Source organism: Drosophila virilis, chromosome 5 (assembly GCF_030788295.1).
Source record: "Drosophila virilis strain 15010-1051.87 chromosome 5, Dvir_AGI_RSII-ME, whole genome shotgun sequence".
In the NCBI taxonomy this organism is placed as follows: domain Eukaryota; kingdom Metazoa; phylum Arthropoda; class Insecta; order Diptera; family Drosophilidae; genus Drosophila; species Drosophila virilis.
Window position 1 is genome coordinate 2,462,388 of NC_091547.1, and position 18,583 is coordinate 2,480,970.

An 18,583-nucleotide genomic window follows, 5' to 3' on the forward strand; every position below is an offset into this window, starting at 1 on the left:
CAAATGGACGGACGGACAGATAGAAAAATGGACGGACGGACGGATGGATAGATTGACGGATCGACGGAAGATCAGATGTATGGATGAATGGACAGATAGGTAAATGCACGGACGGACTGATGGTTAAATGAATGGACGGACAAATGGATGAACTGATGGATAAATGGAGAAACATATGTATGAACGACGGTCGAATGGATAGATAAACGGGCGGACGGAAGGACGGATGTATCGGCAAAAGGACAGCTGGACAAATTGACGAACGCTCTGATGGATGAATAAATGGTCGGACAGATGGAAGAACGGATAGATCGGCGAAGAAGCAGAAGGATAAACAGATGCATGGATACCCAAACACGATGAAAGGTCCGACGGATGGACGAACGGACAGATGAAAGAACGGACGGACAGATGGACGCTTGTTGCAAATAACAAATATACCCCTTTTCTGTGAAGAAACAGTGTATAATTACTCATGCTATGCGCGCTGTGGCAGAAAAAGAAAGCGTCAACTAAATTTGCCGCAACGGAAGCCAAAGCCAGCGGCAAGTGCCATCTCACTCTGGGCTATTAGTACGGGTCTTGGGTCATGTATTCTGGGTGTGTTTTGCAGCTTCTCTTCCGGTGTCGCTGCGCACGTGGCGTGCGCTCATGAATTGGCTAAGACGAAGTGAGAATATGATTTTGTTGTTTTTGCTGTTCTGTTGATTCTTTTTTATTACAGCGACGGCGACAGCAACTGCAGCAGCAGCGACTGCGTCTAGTTCTTATACATAAATCACGCATCAGCACAATTGGCATTTCAATTATGCAACATTCTTGGAGCCAAGAAAGTGCATTTATACGCCGCGGGCCCACCGTAAACGACAAGTAAGAAACGAAGCGCGAACGCGATCGCAGCAAAGGACACGGGCCAGAAAGTGCGTCAAGCCAAGTGTTTAACTAATGTGCTGCCAAATAAAGTGAAACCGAAACCGACTGCCCATATCAAATATATATATAGACACAGATCGATTGATAGATTGCCCGACCCTCAAGTGTCTAGTGGGGACCAACATGACGAACTGCATCTGGCTGCTGGCCCTTGTGGTCGCGATCAATGCCCGCTCGCTGCACGTACCGCATGGATACGGTGGTGGCTTGCCACCGCCGCCGCCGCCTCCACCTCATCTGCTGCCCAATCCCTACTATGCACAGCCGTACGGCTATCCACCTGCGCCGGCCTATGGCTATGGCTATCAGCCGCAGCCGCTCCTCTACAGTCCGCCCGGCAGCTACTATGACAGCATGTACGGCATACGCAAGCCCCTGCCCGGCGGTGGCAATCCCGTAGCTGTGGACTATGTAGGTTTACTAAATTTAAACGAGTTCAAAGAGTTTATTTGTGTTTTCCCTTTATAAAGAACAATCGCTGCTCGAGAAATTACGTGGGCATCAAGCCGCATCCGGATCAGCAGCAATACTATTATGTCTGTCGGCCCAACTGTGTGATCTTTAGCAAATGCCCCAACCTGGAGGTAAGCTACAGTCAACCAGCTTAAGGCAATGTTATACTTAACTGCCTCTTCCCCGCCCAGAAATTCAGCTCGAGTACAGGTCGTTGCGTGGAGCGCGTGCATCCCGATTATCCGCCCATTTGCCGGAAGGAGGGTCGCTTCCCCTACCACCATGACTGCAAGATCTATTACAAGTGCGACGAGCGTTTGATGCCACATTTATACAGCTGCCCCTCTGGCACCATATTCTCACCACCGGCGAGCAAATGCATACCCGGCGATGAGTGTCCTTCGACGGAGATCTCCAACAGCGGCAGCTATATACCAGAGAACTGTGAGCTCAAGTTTCCCGAGTGCACAGCTGAGGGCACCTTTAGATCTCCCAAGGACTGTGCCTTGTACTACACCTGCAAGCTGCAGGCCAGCGGAAACTATTTGCAAACACGTTTCAAGTAGGTCAACTAACACGGCAGTAAGATCCGTTCAAAGTAACAAATTTCCTTCCATAGATGTCCTGGCAGCAACAGCTTCGATCAGCAACGCAAAATTTGCCGACCACATCGTGAAGTCGACTGCGGCGCCTATCCTCCCATCTCAGACCTTGGACCCTACGCTCCAATGACACCCTACTATCCGTATGTCTCCGAGGCGGACTTTGACACCGCGCCAGAGAAAAAAGTGCCAGAGCAGCCAGAAGCCGGCGCTTTGTCCACGGAATCTAAAGTGGGCAACATTCGGGAGCCTGAAGAAACCGTTGTTGTTATTCTGCCCAAGACGACAACGACAACAACAGTTGCGACTCCTCCTAAATATCAAGGCTATCCGTCTTATCCTTCGTATCCCTCTTACCCCTCGTATCTCTCTTACCCCAACTATAACTATGGCGACCCGCATTTTGAGTCCGAAGCACTTGTCAAGGAGAATCAAGAGTTGGAATCACCGGTAAATATAGTTATTATACCAACAACTCCGAAATATTCTTATAATAAGCACACCTATTCCGCCTATCAGTCAACCGGTTCTCCTGAAGCTCCGACCACAACTCCGAGCCCAACCATCAAAAGTACAAAAGCCCCGACGATGACACATGAAGCTGCCTTCAAAAGTATGATCCAGAAAAAAATTGTTATACTGCCAACGAAATGCCCAACCAACGAGAAACCGACCACTGAGGCACCTAATACCACCAGCACAAAGACAATTACAACTCCCAAGTCAACAACAAAAAACAATCCCACAACAACCAGAAAACCAACAACTACGACTCCAAAGCCTTCAACTTCTACAGCTAGACCAACAACAACTTCACCTAAGCCCACAACAGCCAATACTCCCACAACTCCGAAGCTAACCAATACAACTCCTAAGCAAACAACAACTGGCACAATGACAACAACTCCGAAAGTCACTACTACAACTCGTCAACCTACAACAAAAAGCACAACAAAAGTAACAACTGCTAGACCAAGTACAACAACTTCTCAGTTAACAACAACTAGAGGCCCCACAACTCTAAAAACAACCATAACAACTAAACAAACAACGACTAACTTACCTGCAACAACTCCTAAAATAACAACTACTAGCGCAACTACAAAAACTTCTCAGCCAACAACAACTAGAGCTCCAACAACTCTGATAACAACTGAACCAACACCAACCAAAATAACTACAAAACCAACTACGATAACAACTTCTAAGCTGACAACAGCTAGCAAGGCAACAACGACATCAAAACGTTCCACTTTAACTTCTAAACCAACAGCAACTAGCAATCCCACAACAACTGGGAAACCAATAACTACGACTCCGAAGCCGACAACTTCTACAGCAACAACGGCTAGACCAACAACACCCAAACCAACAACAACTAGCACTACCAAACCACCCACATCTGGCACACATTCAACAACATTTAAACCAACAACTTCAACTTCCAAGCCAACAACAACTAGCGCTTCGACAACAATATCAAGCATCCCCACGACTTCGAAGCCAACCGCAACGCCCAAGCCGACAACAACTAGTAGTGCGACAGCCACCTCTAAGCCAACAACAACTGCTGGACAAACAGCAACAAGCACTCCAACATCATCAACAACTCCTAAACCAATCACTAATAGCCCCACAACAACGCTGAAACCAATCACTACAACTTCTAAACCAACAACTGCCAGGCAAACGGCCACAAGCACTCCAGCAACTCCTAAGTCAACAACAGGTAGACCCCAAACGACTCCTAAGCCAATAACTACAACTCCTAAACCAACATCTGGCAACCCCACGACTCTGAAACCAATCACTACAACTCCGAAACCAACAACTGCCAGGCAAACGGCCACAAGCACTCCAGCAACTCCTAAATCAACAACAGGCAGTCCCATAACGACGCCTAAGCCAATAACTACAACTCCTAACCCAACTTCTGGCAACCCCACGACTCTAAAACCAATCACTACAACTCCGAAACCAACAACTGCCAGGCAAACGGCCACAAGCACTCCAGCAACTCCTAAGTCAACAACAGGTAGACCCCAAACGACTCCTAAGCCAATAACTACAACTCCTAAACCAACATCTGGCAACCCCACGACTCTGAAACCAATCACTACAACTCCGAAACCAACAACTGCCAGGCAAACGGCCACAAGCACTCCAGCAACTCCTAAATCAACAACAGGCAGTCCCACAACGACGCCTAAGCCAATAACTACAACTCCTAACCCAACTTCTGGCAACCCCACGACTCTAAAACCAATCACTACAACTCCGAAACCAACAACTGCCAGGCAAACGGCCACAAGCACTCCAGCAACTCCTAAGTCAACAACAGGTAGACCCCAAACGACTCCTAAGCCAATAACTACAACTCCTAAACCAACATCTGGCAACCCCACGACTCTGAAACCAATCACTACAACTCTTAAGCCAACAACTGCCACGCAAACGGCCACAAGCACTCCAGCAACTCCTAAATCAACAACAGGCAGTCCCCAAACGACTCCTAAGCCAATAACTACAACTCCTAAACCAACATCTGGCAACCCCACGACTCTGAAACCAATCACTACAACTCTTAAGCCAACAACTGCCAGGCAAACGGCCACAAGCACTCCAGCAACTCCTAAATCAACAACAGGCACTCCCCAAACGACTCCTAAGCCAATAACTACAACTCCTAAACCAACATCTGGCAACCCCACGACTCTGAAACCAATTACTACAACTGCTAAACCAACCTCTGGCACCGCTACGACTCCGAAACCAGCCACTTCAACTTCTAAGCCAACCACTGTGACATCCACAACCACGCTGAAACCACGCACGACCCGTAAGCCGACATCAGCAACCCCTAAGCCAACAACAACTGCTGGACAAACAGCCACAAGCCCTCCTACAACATTAACAACTCCTAATCCAAACTCTGGCACGCCCACGACTGCAAAACCAGCCACTGAAACTCCTAAACCAACTTCTGGCACCTCCACGACTCCGAAACCAGCCAGTACAACTCCTACACCAACCACTGTAACATCCCCAACCACTCCGAAGCCAAACACAACCCCCAAGCTGACAACAACTAGCAATCCGACAACAATTAGCAATCCGACAACAGCAACTGGTGGACAAACGGCAACAAGCACTCCAACAACATCAACAACTCCTAAGCCAACTAATAGCCCCACAACGACTGCGAAACCAGCCACTACAACTCAAAAGCCATCCACTGGCACTGCCACGACTCCGAAACCAGTCAGTACATCTTCTAAACCATCTTCTGACACCCCCACAACTCAGAAACCAGCAACTTCAACTCCTAAACCCACCTCTTCCAACCCCACGACTGCGAGACCAACCACCACAACTCCTAAATTATCCTCTGACACCCCCACAACTACGAGACCAGTCACGACAACTCCTAAACCAACGTCTAGCACGGCCACGTCGCCGAAACCAGCCACTACAACTACCAAGTCAACAACAATTAGCACTGCAAGTTCTACAACTCCGACACCAACCACCACAACTCCGAAACCAACAGCTTCGATAGCGACAACAGCCAAACCTACCACCCAGCCGCCAACACCAAGCACAAGGACAACTTCCGGCCAGGACACCACCAAACTGCCACCTTGTGCGACTGAAGGTAAGTCCTAAAAATATAATTACAGCATAATACACTAGCAGGTCTTCGTAAATTGCTTACACCAAATGAAACACTCAACCACACCCAACCCCAACTGCTTTACAGATACAAACACATGCACACCACAACAACAAAAACAACAACTAAACAACATAAACAAATCGAGCAGAAATCTGTTGATCGGAGAAAGTGAGCCACAATCCTCGCAGCTGTCAAAAAATTTAGTTTCTAGCGAGATTAGCCTAGATTATATGAACGATGAGGCCGTGCCGGAAGTGGAAGGGCATGTTGAGAGCACCACAGCCAAGTGGACAACGGAGCGACCACTAAAGAAACCGTCAACAATGTCCAGCTTGGCCGCGGCACACATACTCCAAAAGCTATTCAAGGTGATATCCACAACAACCGCAGCGCCAATAACCAGAGTCACGTTTGCACAGATGGCCAGGCATAATCTGGCCACATCCAAGCCATTCATAGCCGAGTCGCTGAGGCAGTCCATCAAGCAACTGGCGGCGAACAAGAGCGAATCAACAAAGCCAACAAATTCCAGCAAAGATCCCGCAGATTCCGAGTACTACGATAGCGAATATGATACGGATGAGCTGGAGAATGTGCTCGATAAAGATAATCTGAAGAATGCCAAGCTATCTGTTGCCAAGACGCCAACAATCGCAACAACAACGACTACGATATCGACAATTGGCACAAGCTCAGTTGAGAGCACAACCAGAGCCATGCCCATTCGCACAAATGCTGTCATGGATCTGCTGGAAACCAGCTCCAGCGTGCCTGTGCCGGCCATAGTCAATGCCAGCATCTCCAAGGCAAATCTGACTGACAATGCCGACTACTCCGACAATTATGTGGATTCGGACTATGCCAATGATGAGCCCCTCCCTGAGCTAGATCTGAATGCCCACAAGAACACGCTAATTCAACTGCTCAAGCAAAAGCTAATCTTGGGAAGCACTACCGCTGCGCCCAGCAGCAGCACGATACCCAGCTCCAGAGTTCCCGACGTGGCTACCGAAAAGCTTTCTGCTAATGAAATTGCAGGTACGACCAGAGAGGTAAGTGCGCCTAAGAGCTTATTAATGAGTCTGCTGAGGCAGAAGCTAAGCCGCATGGCACTGGTCAAAAAGGCCACAGAGCAAATGGCAACAAGCAGCACCTCAGCACCAGCCACGAAGAGCACAGCGCGGAGCACAACGACCAGCAGCTCGAATGCAAACGGTAGCAGCAACTCGGAATACTATGATGATGAGGATTACGACTATGTTAACGATGCGGAGGGCACGGCGGCAGCAATTAATCAGGATGCACTTAGACCAGCAACAGCCAAGCGGCACTCCATACACCCATCGCTTAGTTTGCACGCACAGAAGCCGGGCCAAGCGTCGCCCCAGGTAAGCGGCGACGGGTTAACGAGCGAGGCCAAGACGCCACAAGTAAAAATATTTGCATCCAAGACACAAAGTGTCCCGCTGCCGAAAGCCGCATTTCTTAGGCAATCGGCCAATGAGGTTAGCGAAAGGTCAAAGCATAAATCAAAGAGTGAGGCAGACGACACCAAGACACGCACTACAAACACACGCAGAGAAATACAGCAGTCGCTACCAAACAACAGCACAAATACAACAATAAAACCAACTACAACAACAACAACAACAACAAGCACCACAACAATAGCTCCAACCAGAAGCAGCACACACTCAACAGCAGCTGCAGCAGCCACTCGCCAAGAGATCCTCACGGTGAACAAAAAGCCGTGGCTGCTGCAAGCCCAGAATCAAAGTGTACACCTAGCGCCGCTACAAATGGCCAGCCATAACCCAGTGACTCATACGAATCGTTCATTATTAGAGTATACGACGGACGACACAGACACGGAGAAGGTACCCGAACTCATACTGAAGGTATATGAGCCCATCGATGTGAAGGTCGTCTTCTGTCCCCGAAATTGCGATGAACAACACGATCATAAATATGGTAAGCACTTATAAGAACTAAATGATTAATATAATATATATATAAATATGAAATTTTTTACGCACTCACCAGACCCAGCTGATAATTATAAGTCGAATTGTACGAGCGGTTGTGATACGCCCAATCCTAAAACCAATCACAGCGTAGATTTATGGTGGAAGCCGCTTAAGCTCAGCGACACGGCTGGTTTCCAGACAATAACATAGATAGTTGAAGTACTTAATATGGCTATACAACATTAACTAAATACTAAACTAAACCTATATGCAGATATAGACATATTTACATATACGTAATCGTGTACACTTTAATAAACATTATGAATAAATTACAGCTTTTGTTTTAATTGAACTTGGAAAAGTATACTAGATATACCCGGACATCTATCCCTTTAAATAAAAAAAAATATATATACTTCATAAATTACATTAAACTTTTAACTTAAAATCAAACTGAATGTTGGTCAATTAAAGTTCATGACTAGCACAGATGGAAAGTGTGGCTTAAACGACTTTTCAAATGCCATGGTGGGTTCACGACCAAACGGACAACTTAAAAACTGTTTTGCATTAACTTAATGATTAATCTATAATCAACTTAAATTCAAATCTAATCTATACACTATTTACAAGCGACCCTATTAATACTGAACGCCCGCCTAATCGTCAAAGAAGAGTATTTCTAATATTCTTTTTTGCACATTTTTTCGACGATCCTTGTTCATTTTAAGCAGCTCCGTGGTTACTAGCTCGCCCAGCAAATGCTCCGAGGAGCGCTGTATGCTGGGCGGATTTGGAGGCGTTTGGAATTTGCCAAAGTTGGAGGCATGCGAAGAGCCTGCTTGCTGGGGCAGCTGCTGGTAAAGCTGGAAGAGGAAGTCTGTATTCGATGGAAACATGTTTTGATGTGGTTGTTGTTGTTGTTGTTGCTGCTGCTGTTGCTGCTGCTGGATCTGCTGCTGCTGATTATTATTGTTGTTGTTGTTGTTGCTATTAACACCTCCATTTGCCCCGCTTCGCTGCATATTAATTGTATTGTTATAGTGATTGTCGTGTTGTAGCATGCTCTGTGACTCCTTTAAGTCATTGCTATTGTCATCCGAATCCTCGTCGCTGTCGTGTCCAAAATATCCATTTGCATTGGACATGCCGCCGCCATTGCTGGAATGTTGGCCATGGCTGGCGCCATTTGAGGTCAGCTGCACGCGCGGTTTCTTTGTGTGATAGTTGCTCGACGTAGAGGAATGCAAATCGTCGTTGGACTTATGACTAAAGGCATGTGCTTGCATCTGTAAGCTGTTGGCAGTTCCGGTCACACTGGATGAGGAATGTACCGCTGGCTGTTGTGCGGCTGGCACAGGCTGTTCCTCTTGCCCGCCAGCCCCTACAATGCCTGTCAGCGGCGATGACAGCGGCGATTTCATGGACGAAGACGTTGAGGTGAGGCCGCCAGTACTGCCGGCGCTATTTTGCGCGACATTTAAGCCCACGGTGCTGTCGCGATACGGCTCCTGGTAGCCCTGCGAGGAGTCGGCCATGACGGCGGCCACAGCAGCGGCCTGTTGCTGCTGCATTTGTGACTGTGAAATGTGCTGCAGCTGCTGCGATGCCACCGCGGCAGCAAAGTCTCTAAATATCTCCGCTTCAATCTTAACCTGTCCATTAACGTTCTCCAGTGCCGATGCAGCAGCTGTACTGAGCGCATTCATTGTATGCTTCTGATCCGTCGGCTGCTGATGCTGGTGGTAATGATGATTCTGAGCGGCGCCAGCGAAATGCGACATATTCTTATGTGAGCTATTCGACTTGGAGTCCACATTATATTCACTGTAATTAGAGCTGTTTGCCGACTGCGGCGAGGTCAGAAAGTTGGGCACATTGCGGTAAGACTTGCGCGGCTGTATGTGCTGATCCAGAAATTTCATTTTCTCCAAATACGGACGTGACAGGTGCTCGTAAACAGGTGGATCGCCCTGTTTGCGTTGTGACACATATCGCTCGCGCAAATATTTCCAGCGCTTCTTACACGTTTCCACTGCCAAGCAAACAATATTGTTTATCAAGTTTACTTAGCTAATTAGCGCAAATTGAGTTGAGACTTACCGTCTGTGCACAGCTTCAGTGCGATGAGCTGCCAGGCCTCGTCCTTGGTTTCGTACTTGCCGCCGCTGACGCTGCCGTTTAGATAATACTTTTGGCGATTGTAGATGACGCCGTGCTGAGCCACTTCATCAATTAGTTGCTCATCCATCATGATGTACATAAATTACGTGAAAAAATCACGGCTTTTTTGTTTGCCTGGGCTCCAGTTGTTTCGGCGATTTAGGGATGAGCTACAGCGTTGAGCTACTATTGATGAAAGTATCGAAGGTCACAACAATCGATACATTATCGTGCAACACTAATGACAGTATATAAATTATGTATTTTCGTTGGTATTTGTAGAAATTTTAATTTACTTTTTCTGATCACTACAACGGTCACACTTACCAGTCGGCCAAGTTCTTTCGACTTTCGACAAGAAAACATTGGTGTCAAGTGCGCAATAATTAAACATTTTTTAAAAGAAATCGAGTGTAAACTGAAATTCCTTAACGAAATTGTTGCCTTAAATTATTCACAAACTTACTAGCCGAGTGCTGAATGAAATTAAGAATAGAACATAGTCACATTTATCGAAATTGTTTAAATAACGCCGCAAAAACTTAAATTTGTATAAAATAGTTGAACTAAACATGTTCAAGCTAGCACAGAAGTTGCTGCCACAGCAGCATCAGCGGCTTCTACAATGTTCCGCCGTAATGCGTCGGTTTATTTCCACGAGCGATGAAGTCAAATCTGTAGACACAATAAATGGTTTGCCGACAGAATTGGTCAATGAGCAGAAATTGAAGAAGACAACCAGGTTTGTATGAGTTACCGTTACCCCAGTTGTTTACATTACAAGTCCGCAGGGGGTGGGCCGCTGTCTAATGTGTGAAAGTGTGCGGTCACGTAGGCCACAAACAGCTGTTGCCGCAGTTTCCGAACAGAGTTTCTAGCATATTCATTTAAAATGGGGGAAAAAGGTATACTGTTTTTGTAGAAATGTGTGTGAGAGGAAGAAGAAAGCATCTCATCATAAAGGATACATATATTATTGATCAGAACGAGGAGATGTCTCGAAATAGCCAGAGTATAAAGATCGAACTATGAACACCAAAGTAAATCAAGAAGAAGCACTCCCGCTGCGTAAAATGCGTAGCAAGCGGCTTGCAAGCGTATGTGTGTGTGTGTGTGTGAAAGTGTGCCTGTATGTGTGTTTGCGTATGTATGCATAGCGGTAAACTAGAAAATTTGTGAATTCAGAGACTTGACGCTGGGTTTAGGGTATTTCATAGTCGGTCCGTCCCCACCAATCATGACGTACTTCTTAAATAATATTATTCATTTTTGTTTTGGTTTCCCGTTGCAGAACTTTATCTACACTACAAAATCATTCGGTGCCCATAGCAGCACGCGTCACAGTCTCAAAAGATGAGAGTCGCGACTTTATGGCCGTGTTTCCTGGTAAGCTGCGCATTTAGTTGTTGTTTAATTAGCATAATAATACTAAACAAATGCATATATGTATTTATTATCATATTCTAAGACGTAGTGCGTGACCTCACAAATGCGACAAAGGCGTACAATTGCAGCGATGCTGCCAAATGGTTTGCCCAGGTCTTGCAATACAATGTGCCGCGTGGCAAGAAGAACCGTGGCATATTGACGGTGCTCACCTACAAAAACCTGGTGCCCGCCGAGGAACTGACGCCTGAGAACATTAAACTGGCCCAATATCTGGGCTGGTGCGTCGAAATGGTAAGTCTTAAAAGTACGGAAGAGAGTTGAGCATAATCTAACTATAGTTGTCACTTGCAGCTTCAGAGTTTCTTTATTATATCGGACGATGTTATGGACAACAGCACAACAAGGCGCGGCCAAAAGTGCTGGCACAAGGTGGAGAATGTCGGCCTAACAGCCATCAACGATGCCCTCATGATAGAGAACGCCATGTATGCCATACTCAAGCAACACTTCAGCCACCTGGACTGCTATGTGGCTTTGATGGAGCTGTTCCACGAGATCGCATACATAACAACCTGTGGCCAATCGCTGGACTTGCTCAATTCACACAAGCGCGTCTCGGAGTTTACAATGGAAAACTACAAAGCAATTGTCGATAATAAAACTGCCTACTACTCCTTCTACCTGCCCTTTGCACTGGCAATGCATTTAGCCGGGTGCGTGTTGCCAATATTCATTTTGAATTGTATAAATAATAAATGTATCCCTTTTGCAGGTACAAAGATGCCGAGGCATTTAGACAGTCCAAGACCATATTGCTTGAAATGGGTCACTTTTTCCAGGTGCAAGACGACTTTCTCGACTGTTTTGGTAATCCAGAGGTTACCGGCAAAATAGGCACCGATATACAGGACAACAAGTGCTCCTGGCTCGCTGTGGTAGCCATGCAGCGCGCCAATGCCGAGCAAAGGCAAATTATGATAGACTGCTATGGACAAAATGGTGCGTAAACAAGTATCGAAACCAGACTGTAACTAACTTCTATTGTTCTCGTAGATCCACTTAAGGTAGAGCGGGTTAAGGAGCTGTATAAGGAGCTCAGCCTGCCCTCTACATATGCCATTTTCGAGGAGGAGTCCTACAATATGATCAAAACCCACATACAGCAAACATCTCGGGGCGTGCCGCATCAGACCTTCTTGCAGATACTTAACAAAATCTATCAACGGGACTCGTAAACTTAACACAATAACATCTAATACATACATAAGTGGGTGTGACTAACATAATATTGTAGTATAGTATTTGACTGGCTTGTGTGCATGTATGTGTAATTTGATATATTCAATAAGTACAACAGAGATTTTTTACTGTGCAACTCACGGTTGTTCTTCACTTTTAATCAATCATCTGTAAAATCGAAGGGCGCGAATAGCTTACGAAATTCCTCGACATTAGCTTTCTCCTCCTCATTGTCCAGCAGACAATCCTTCCAGTTGACTTTCTCGTCACAATTCAACAAATTCTCTGAACAGAAAACGTCCCTGAAAACAATTTAAATTTGTTAATTGTTAGTAGAGCATTAAGCTCATGCTACGAACCTCGCGAAGTGCAGCGGAAAATGTTTCATTTGTCGCGTTATCAATGTGCTGTCGTCGGGCAGTTCTGCTAGAAAATATGGACCCATTTCTGGCAACATTTTTGCTGAAGTCAAGGCCGGCAACGTCTCAAATTCTAAATTAAACTCCTCAGCTTTGTCCTTAAAGCAATTAGATACAAATAACGTTATTTTAATTGAAGTATATAAATAAATAAAAAGTATGCAGCAGACCTCAAAACTGTGTTTTATCTTCCACGAATAGCCCTCCTCAAAGGCCACAGCATCGATTATCAGATGTGAGGTCTTGTAATGACGCTCCGTAAAGCACACAACTTGTCCCAGACTCTTGAAGAGCTTGCGCAATGCTGTCTTGAATTTATCCAGCTCTTCCCAATCCTCAGTGCTCAATTGTGCTGCGCAGGGTATGTGTTTGGTGGACAATATCAAGACATGATGGCTATTAATGGGTCCCTTGGCCAATGCCAGATAAAAACGTTCGCCTACGGTGATAATCAGATGCTTCTCCACCTTCTCCGAGGACAAGCAGAACCAGCAATTGTCTGAAAGAATGGAAAAAAAAATAAGTAAATCCATCTAAGCAAGGAATTTTTTTTGAACCAACCCTGATCAATCTGCATTATTCGTGGCCGCTTATCGCGATTTCCACCCTCGCTGTGCCGCTTGCGATTACCGCTCGAGTCCATGTCATAAAAGTACTGTCGACTTTCCGACTAAAACATGCAAATAATTATCTATTTAGGGTATTGATTATAATGTAGTCTCATGCTCACCGTCTCATTTTTGTTTACAATGCCAACCATATCCAGGCCAATAAAGGGGCAGGGTATTTCGTTGGTCGTCTTCTGCACGAGATCTAGTAAACGCGCCTTATCCACAGGCTTCAGGCTGAGCGCGTATATATATTTGGCCTTTGCTGCGTTGCCGACATCCGCCAACGAGATAAACCGCGTGCACAGCTCGAACTGTGTGGTCTCATCTTTGGGTATGCGAAACGGCGGACTCTCATAGAAGGTGCCATTGATGGCGCAGAAATGATAGCGTGGTTTGATCTCGCGGCACAGAAACGAGATCAACTTGGAAGCCTTTGCCTAAAATATGCATTGTAGCGAACTTATTAAACAGTCTGCACCATAAGTACCTGCTACTTACGTTCTCCCCCTCCTGCAGGCCGTAGGGCCATTGGGAAGTCAGCAGCACATCGACTCCTCTGTAGTCCGTGGCACAGTTCTTTGAGACCAGGCAGGAGTTGCGCACAGCCTGCACATCGGCTTTGTTGAACTCATGCTCGCCAGCCACATTGCCTGCTGCCTCCACGCCACTCAAATAGGCTATTTTGACACCGCTCGTCAGCGTATAAACTCCACGCTTGCCCAGATAGGTCAGATTCGTGCAGACTTCGCCGTCCACCAAATCCTCGTAGTGCTGCCTGTCTTCCTCCTTATTGGGTCCCAGTATGTAAGTGGGAACCGTAACTGTGGGATACACAAGTAGAACAAATTACCATCACGATCATTTATTTCAGAAACCCACTCTAGTTACTATGCTTAAATCCATTTTTGTAGGCAATCAGCTCTTCGTTTTGTTTTTCGGCGCCAAAAAAGTCGCCGACACAGCATAAAATCTCAAATGGTCCGGCTTTTTTGTTGACCTGCTCCACTCGGCTAAACAGCTGCTTGAAGCGACCGCGCACATCGCCCACAACTAAACTGCAATTGAAATTTTAATTAATTACTGCATTTAACAAATATAAACGTTTTGTTTATGGCTTATCTACATTTTAGCGTTGACATCCATCTGCTTTTATGCTTCTTCTTGCTTTAATGCGATAGTTGCGCATCTCAAACGTTGGCAATAACAGCTGATTAGATAACAGCGAATTAACATGGAGTGGAGATTTCTGTTAAGCGCAGGATGTAAAATAAAAACCGTTGCGGATTTAAATTTTCAAATTACCATTAATCATAAACATGTGTAGTTATTTGCACTTATCACCTTCAAAACGTGACACATATGTAAATACAACAAACAAGAAAATAACGCGGGTAATTGTACTTCCTCTTTTTCAGTCCGAAAATTGCTGTTTAATTGACCAGGTGATATAGGTTCTCTATTGAAAACGCATATGTTTAATGAAACTTTAACCTGTCGGTTTTTTCGATGTCAACGTTCCAAAATATGGTATTAGATATGACATTGGCCCCAAATAGCATCCAATTGCAACAATGAACCTGGCCAAAGTTATTTGTTCTGCGTGGCTGACGCTATTAACTAGTTTCCAGTCTTTATATTCATGTTCTAGCATGGGGCATATAAAAACCTGTGCTTGTCTAAACAATATTATCAGTTTACCTGGACAATCAGCGAGAAGCATACAATTTGGAAGCAATGTGGAGTAGCAAACATTTTCTGGCCTTTATTCTAGTTGGATTGGCGTATGACCCCTTTGTGCTTGGCCAGAATATTGATTGCCAGCGACCTCCTCAGCTAGTGGTAAGTAAATAAATTAAGTTGTTTAAACATTTTGCTGCATATTCTGCAAATATTAGGATCCTGCTCGCTGTTGTCGGGATGGAGGCCGAGACCAGATCGCCGAGAAATGCGCCGAGCAAGTTATTGGAACGCCAAATGGACAACAAAATACTGGACCACCTTCCATTGATTCAGCAACCGTGAGTATACGAAAATCCCGTGGATTTAGTAATCTCTAATAGCAAAGGTCTATCCACAGTGCCTGGCCGATTGCATTCTGACAACGGCGCAATATAAGCAGGAGCCAAAGACGCTCAACTTGGAAGTGATACGCAAGGATCTGTCCATGAAATTCTCCAATGATACGGCATATGTGGAGGCCATGACAGCAGCGTTTACCAAGTGTGAGCCACAAGCCCAGCGAAGATTGGCGGCGATTCAGCAATTTAATCCGAAACAGCCCAAGTGCAGTCCTTTTGCGGCGATTGTGCTAGGCTGCACATACATGGAATACTTTAAGAATTGTCCAGCCCAGCGCTGGACACAGAGCGCAGAATGTGAGTTGGCCAAGTCTTTTGTCACTCAATGCGGCTTAGGTGCTTAAAAACTAATACATCATTTGATTTTATGTTAAGTTCAAATTGCGCTATCATTTAAGTGTGTACATAATAAAGTTTTTACATTTTGTTAAACGATAACAGCGTTAATCGATAACAGCAATTCAGCTCTGTGTTGGTTCAGGCCGACGACACAGCCCTGTCATTGTTTTGCTTAAGTGTATGCGCGTAACTGTGATTGCGCGGCCGCGGCTTTTAAAAACATTTTAGTTTCGTTTTGCTTAAATATGGCTTTCGATGAACAGATAACAGGGTTTCGCGCATGGGCCACCAGTCTTGGCTGTCCGCCCAACGCCCTGCCCAGCGAGGAGGCGCTAAAATCGTAAGTTCTACGATTATGTTCAAATATTTTCTAAACCGCCATTTTTGTTCGTTTTCAGCATATTTAAATCGCGTCAAAATCAGCTTTTTGTTCAAATTCAGTCGCGCATTCAACCGCGCCAGCATGTGCAGGCGGTGCGCGAGAATCTACTCATAGCGCAGGTGCAACAGCACAAGGGCAAGGTGGTGCCCGCCTGTGGGCGCAGCTTTCTGCCGCGCCAGCTGCAAATCCATCTGAAAATGCAGGATCTGCAGAAGGAAAAGGAGAAGTCGGAGCTGCGCCTGGCGGAGGCCAAAAAGGAATATGATAGCCTGGCCGCGTCCATCAAAATTAAGAGTAAGTAAACCACTCGAGGGTGTACACAAACTAATATACCCTTCTCGCCCATAGATATACAGACTATCAGCGCCACGCACAAAGAGCAATTGCATCGGTCCAGATGCCATATACTGCAGCTTAAGCTGGAGTCACTTACTAAAAACTACGAACAGGAGCTGCAAAACAAGGCCCAAATTCTGGCCACAATGCCCGTCAAGCTGAGCAATAAGAATGCCAGTGAAAAGCTTGCCAGCAAGGCCGTGGAGCAGGCGCTCAAGGAGCTGGAACACTTTTACAACATCTGCAATGCCGAAGGCAACAGTGGCCAACAGCTGACCGAGGCCAAACTGCGGCTGTGGTCACAAATGCGCGACATCTTTGCCAACACACCAAACGTGCTGCTCTTCAATGCGATCATGCGGCTCAAGGAGGAGCAGATGCAGCACGTGATGCAACTAAACAAGAGCAACCACAGCCTGGACGCAACGGGCATTGTGGCGTTATCCAAGCCGCCCTTGGATAACTTCCATGTGAAGCTGCTCAAAACCAAGGCGGAGCTACTCGGCCTTGTGGCCAAGCATTTGTGTGCTCAGAACGAAGTGGCTCAGCTGGAGGAGCGTTTCGCCGCGGCCTATGGCACATTTGTGGACGAGCTGCAGAGGAAGGTGAACAACTTCAATGGCATCACCAGCAGCGCCGATGATGGTGACCACGACGACGCCAGCGAGGAAATCATCTCCGACTTTATACTGCAATATAATATGCGCAATTTTAATCGGGCGCGCAACGATTATCTCACCGAGCAGATCGAGCAGCTGCGCCTGGAGCTGGAAGCGGGCGCCAAACAACTGGAAAATCACGAGCTGCTGCTGGGCTCCATCAAGCAGATGTATGGCGAAATCAATACATCCATCAATCGCATACAGCACGACATGCTGCAGCTGTCGCAGATCAAAGAGAAAATCCTATACTCGAAGAATATGCTGAGGAACATGCTGGACGACATGCAGGTGGCCACGCAGCAACAGAACTCCAAGTCGCATTTGTTTAGCACCAAATTGAAGGTGGGCAATATGTCGTTCATGGGCATGGACAGCTTCAGCCTGGCCAACGATAGCATGTTCTCCAGCACCAAGCTTGAAATCGATACCAGCCCCTTGGACACCACGCTGCGTCGCAGTTTCGACAATACAACACTAATGCCCGGCTGCACTACGTCCACGCCGCTGATGGCGCCAGCATCCAGCACTGGCTCCTCGCTGCCGTGTCATCTGCTCGAGCTGAATACATTCGCCGAAATGCCGCTCGAGAAATTTAGCTGTGTGCCGCCTGCCTGGTATGACTGCTCCTACATATATATTCGTGTGTCTGCCTCTTGACCATTTTTGTTTTTTTGTTTTTGCAGCGCCTTTTTGCTCTCGGCCAATCCGCTCATCGTGGAGTCACAGGAACTGGCCACCACCATGCAATTGGCGCCCGGCCATTTGCTAACGCCCCAGGGCGCCCTGCAGGAAGTACGTAAACGCATTTTGTGGGCGTCGGCAATTGCCGCGCACACGTCTGACATGAAATTGAATTTGGAGACGTTAATTGGTAAGCTCAGCATCGGCGTAGGCCTACTCCCGCTCCTTGTAGCCTCTATTTCATTTCCGCTTCCATTCCACGTCCAGTTGATCCGCACGATTTGAAGTTGAAGGCGCGTCGCCAGCACGAGGAAATCGTACAGCTGCTGGATAACATTGAGTCCCTGGGCGACAAGACGCAGCATCAGCTGCACAGGATCGAGCGCATCTTTCGATTCATACTGGACAATCCGCTGCGCCAGTATGTGCCGCCGAGCAAACGCTTTAACAACGCCAACTATGCGGTCTACGAATCAGAATTCAATCTATATTATCGCATAGCCACAGCGGGAGGTTCCATTAAGTCTTAACTTAACAATCATATAAAAGTTCAAAAGCAACCAGTGCACTTTTCCAAAAGCCATTATAAAATTAAGCAATTGATATATAATAACAATAACAAAAGAGATAACTAGTTATCTTTAAGTTGA

General features: G+C 46.3%; 6 protein-coding genes across 7 annotated transcripts; 4 read left to right on the forward strand and 2 right to left on the reverse strand.

Moving 5' to 3' along the window:
* Positions 1-849: 849 nt before the first annotated feature.
* Positions 850-7,966, forward strand: Mur2B (Mucin related 2B). 2 transcript variants are annotated; one of them, XM_032436604.2, is made up of 7 exons: positions 850-1,344; positions 1,404-1,517; positions 1,578-1,948; positions 2,006-2,438; positions 2,508-5,643; positions 5,749-7,635; positions 7,708-7,966. In XM_032436604.2, the coding sequence occupies exons 1-7, from the start codon at positions 1,057-1,059 to the stop codon at positions 7,839-7,841; spliced, it is 6,363 nt and encodes a 2,120-aa protein (XP_032292495.1). In that variant the 5' UTR covers positions 850-1,056; the 3' UTR covers positions 7,842-7,966. The 2 variants fall into 2 exon arrangements, with proteins under 2 accessions (XP_032292495.1, XP_032292496.1); XM_032436605.2 differs by having other exon boundaries at positions 853-1,344; positions 7,510-7,635.
* Positions 7,917-10,002, reverse strand: LOC6636476 (homeobox protein 9). Its single transcript, XM_032436606.2, has 2 exons — positions 9,738-10,002; positions 7,917-9,669 (listed from the first exon to the last, which is right to left on the reverse strand). The coding sequence occupies exons 1-2, from the start codon at positions 9,895-9,897 to the stop codon at positions 8,294-8,296; spliced, it is 1,536 nt and encodes a 511-aa protein (XP_032292497.1). The 5' UTR covers positions 9,898-10,002; the 3' UTR covers positions 7,917-8,293.
* A 367-nt stretch (positions 10,003-10,369) lies between these two features.
* Positions 10,370-12,561, forward strand: Fpps (Farnesyl pyrophosphate synthase). The gene is made up of 6 exons (XM_002059762.4): positions 10,370-10,539; positions 11,089-11,183; positions 11,266-11,477; positions 11,538-11,899; positions 11,959-12,185; positions 12,240-12,561. Exons 1-6 carry the CDS (start codon positions 10,370-10,372, stop codon positions 12,419-12,421), a joined length of 1,248 nt encoding a protein of 415 aa, XP_002059798.1. The 3' UTR covers positions 12,422-12,561.
* LOC6636386 (CWF19-like protein 1 homolog) lies at positions 12,017-14,669 on the reverse strand. Its single transcript, XM_002059763.4, has 8 exons — positions 14,579-14,669; positions 14,344-14,510; positions 13,954-14,276; positions 13,575-13,892; positions 13,406-13,514; positions 13,015-13,343; positions 12,785-12,942; positions 12,017-12,727 (listed from the first exon to the last, which is right to left on the reverse strand). The coding sequence occupies exons 1-8, from the start codon at positions 14,596-14,598 to the stop codon at positions 12,586-12,588; spliced, it is 1,566 nt and encodes a 521-aa protein (XP_002059799.1). The 5' UTR covers positions 14,599-14,669; the 3' UTR covers positions 12,017-12,585.
* Positions 14,670-15,052: 383 nt separating this feature from the next.
* Obp47b (Odorant-binding protein 47b) lies at positions 15,053-15,972 on the forward strand. The gene is made up of 3 exons (XM_002059764.3): positions 15,053-15,294; positions 15,351-15,473; positions 15,533-15,972. Exons 1-3 carry the CDS (start codon positions 15,190-15,192, stop codon positions 15,875-15,877), a joined length of 573 nt encoding a protein of 190 aa, XP_002059800.1. The 5' UTR covers positions 15,053-15,189; the 3' UTR covers positions 15,878-15,972.
* A 55-nt stretch (positions 15,973-16,027) lies between these two features.
* Positions 16,028-18,583, forward strand: dgt5 (dim gamma-tubulin 5). Its single transcript, XM_002059765.3, has 5 exons — positions 16,028-16,212; positions 16,271-16,548; positions 16,603-17,866; positions 17,936-18,123; positions 18,201-18,583. Exons 1-5 carry the CDS (start codon positions 16,118-16,120, stop codon positions 18,461-18,463), a joined length of 2,088 nt encoding a protein of 695 aa, XP_002059801.1. The 5' UTR covers positions 16,028-16,117; the 3' UTR covers positions 18,464-18,583.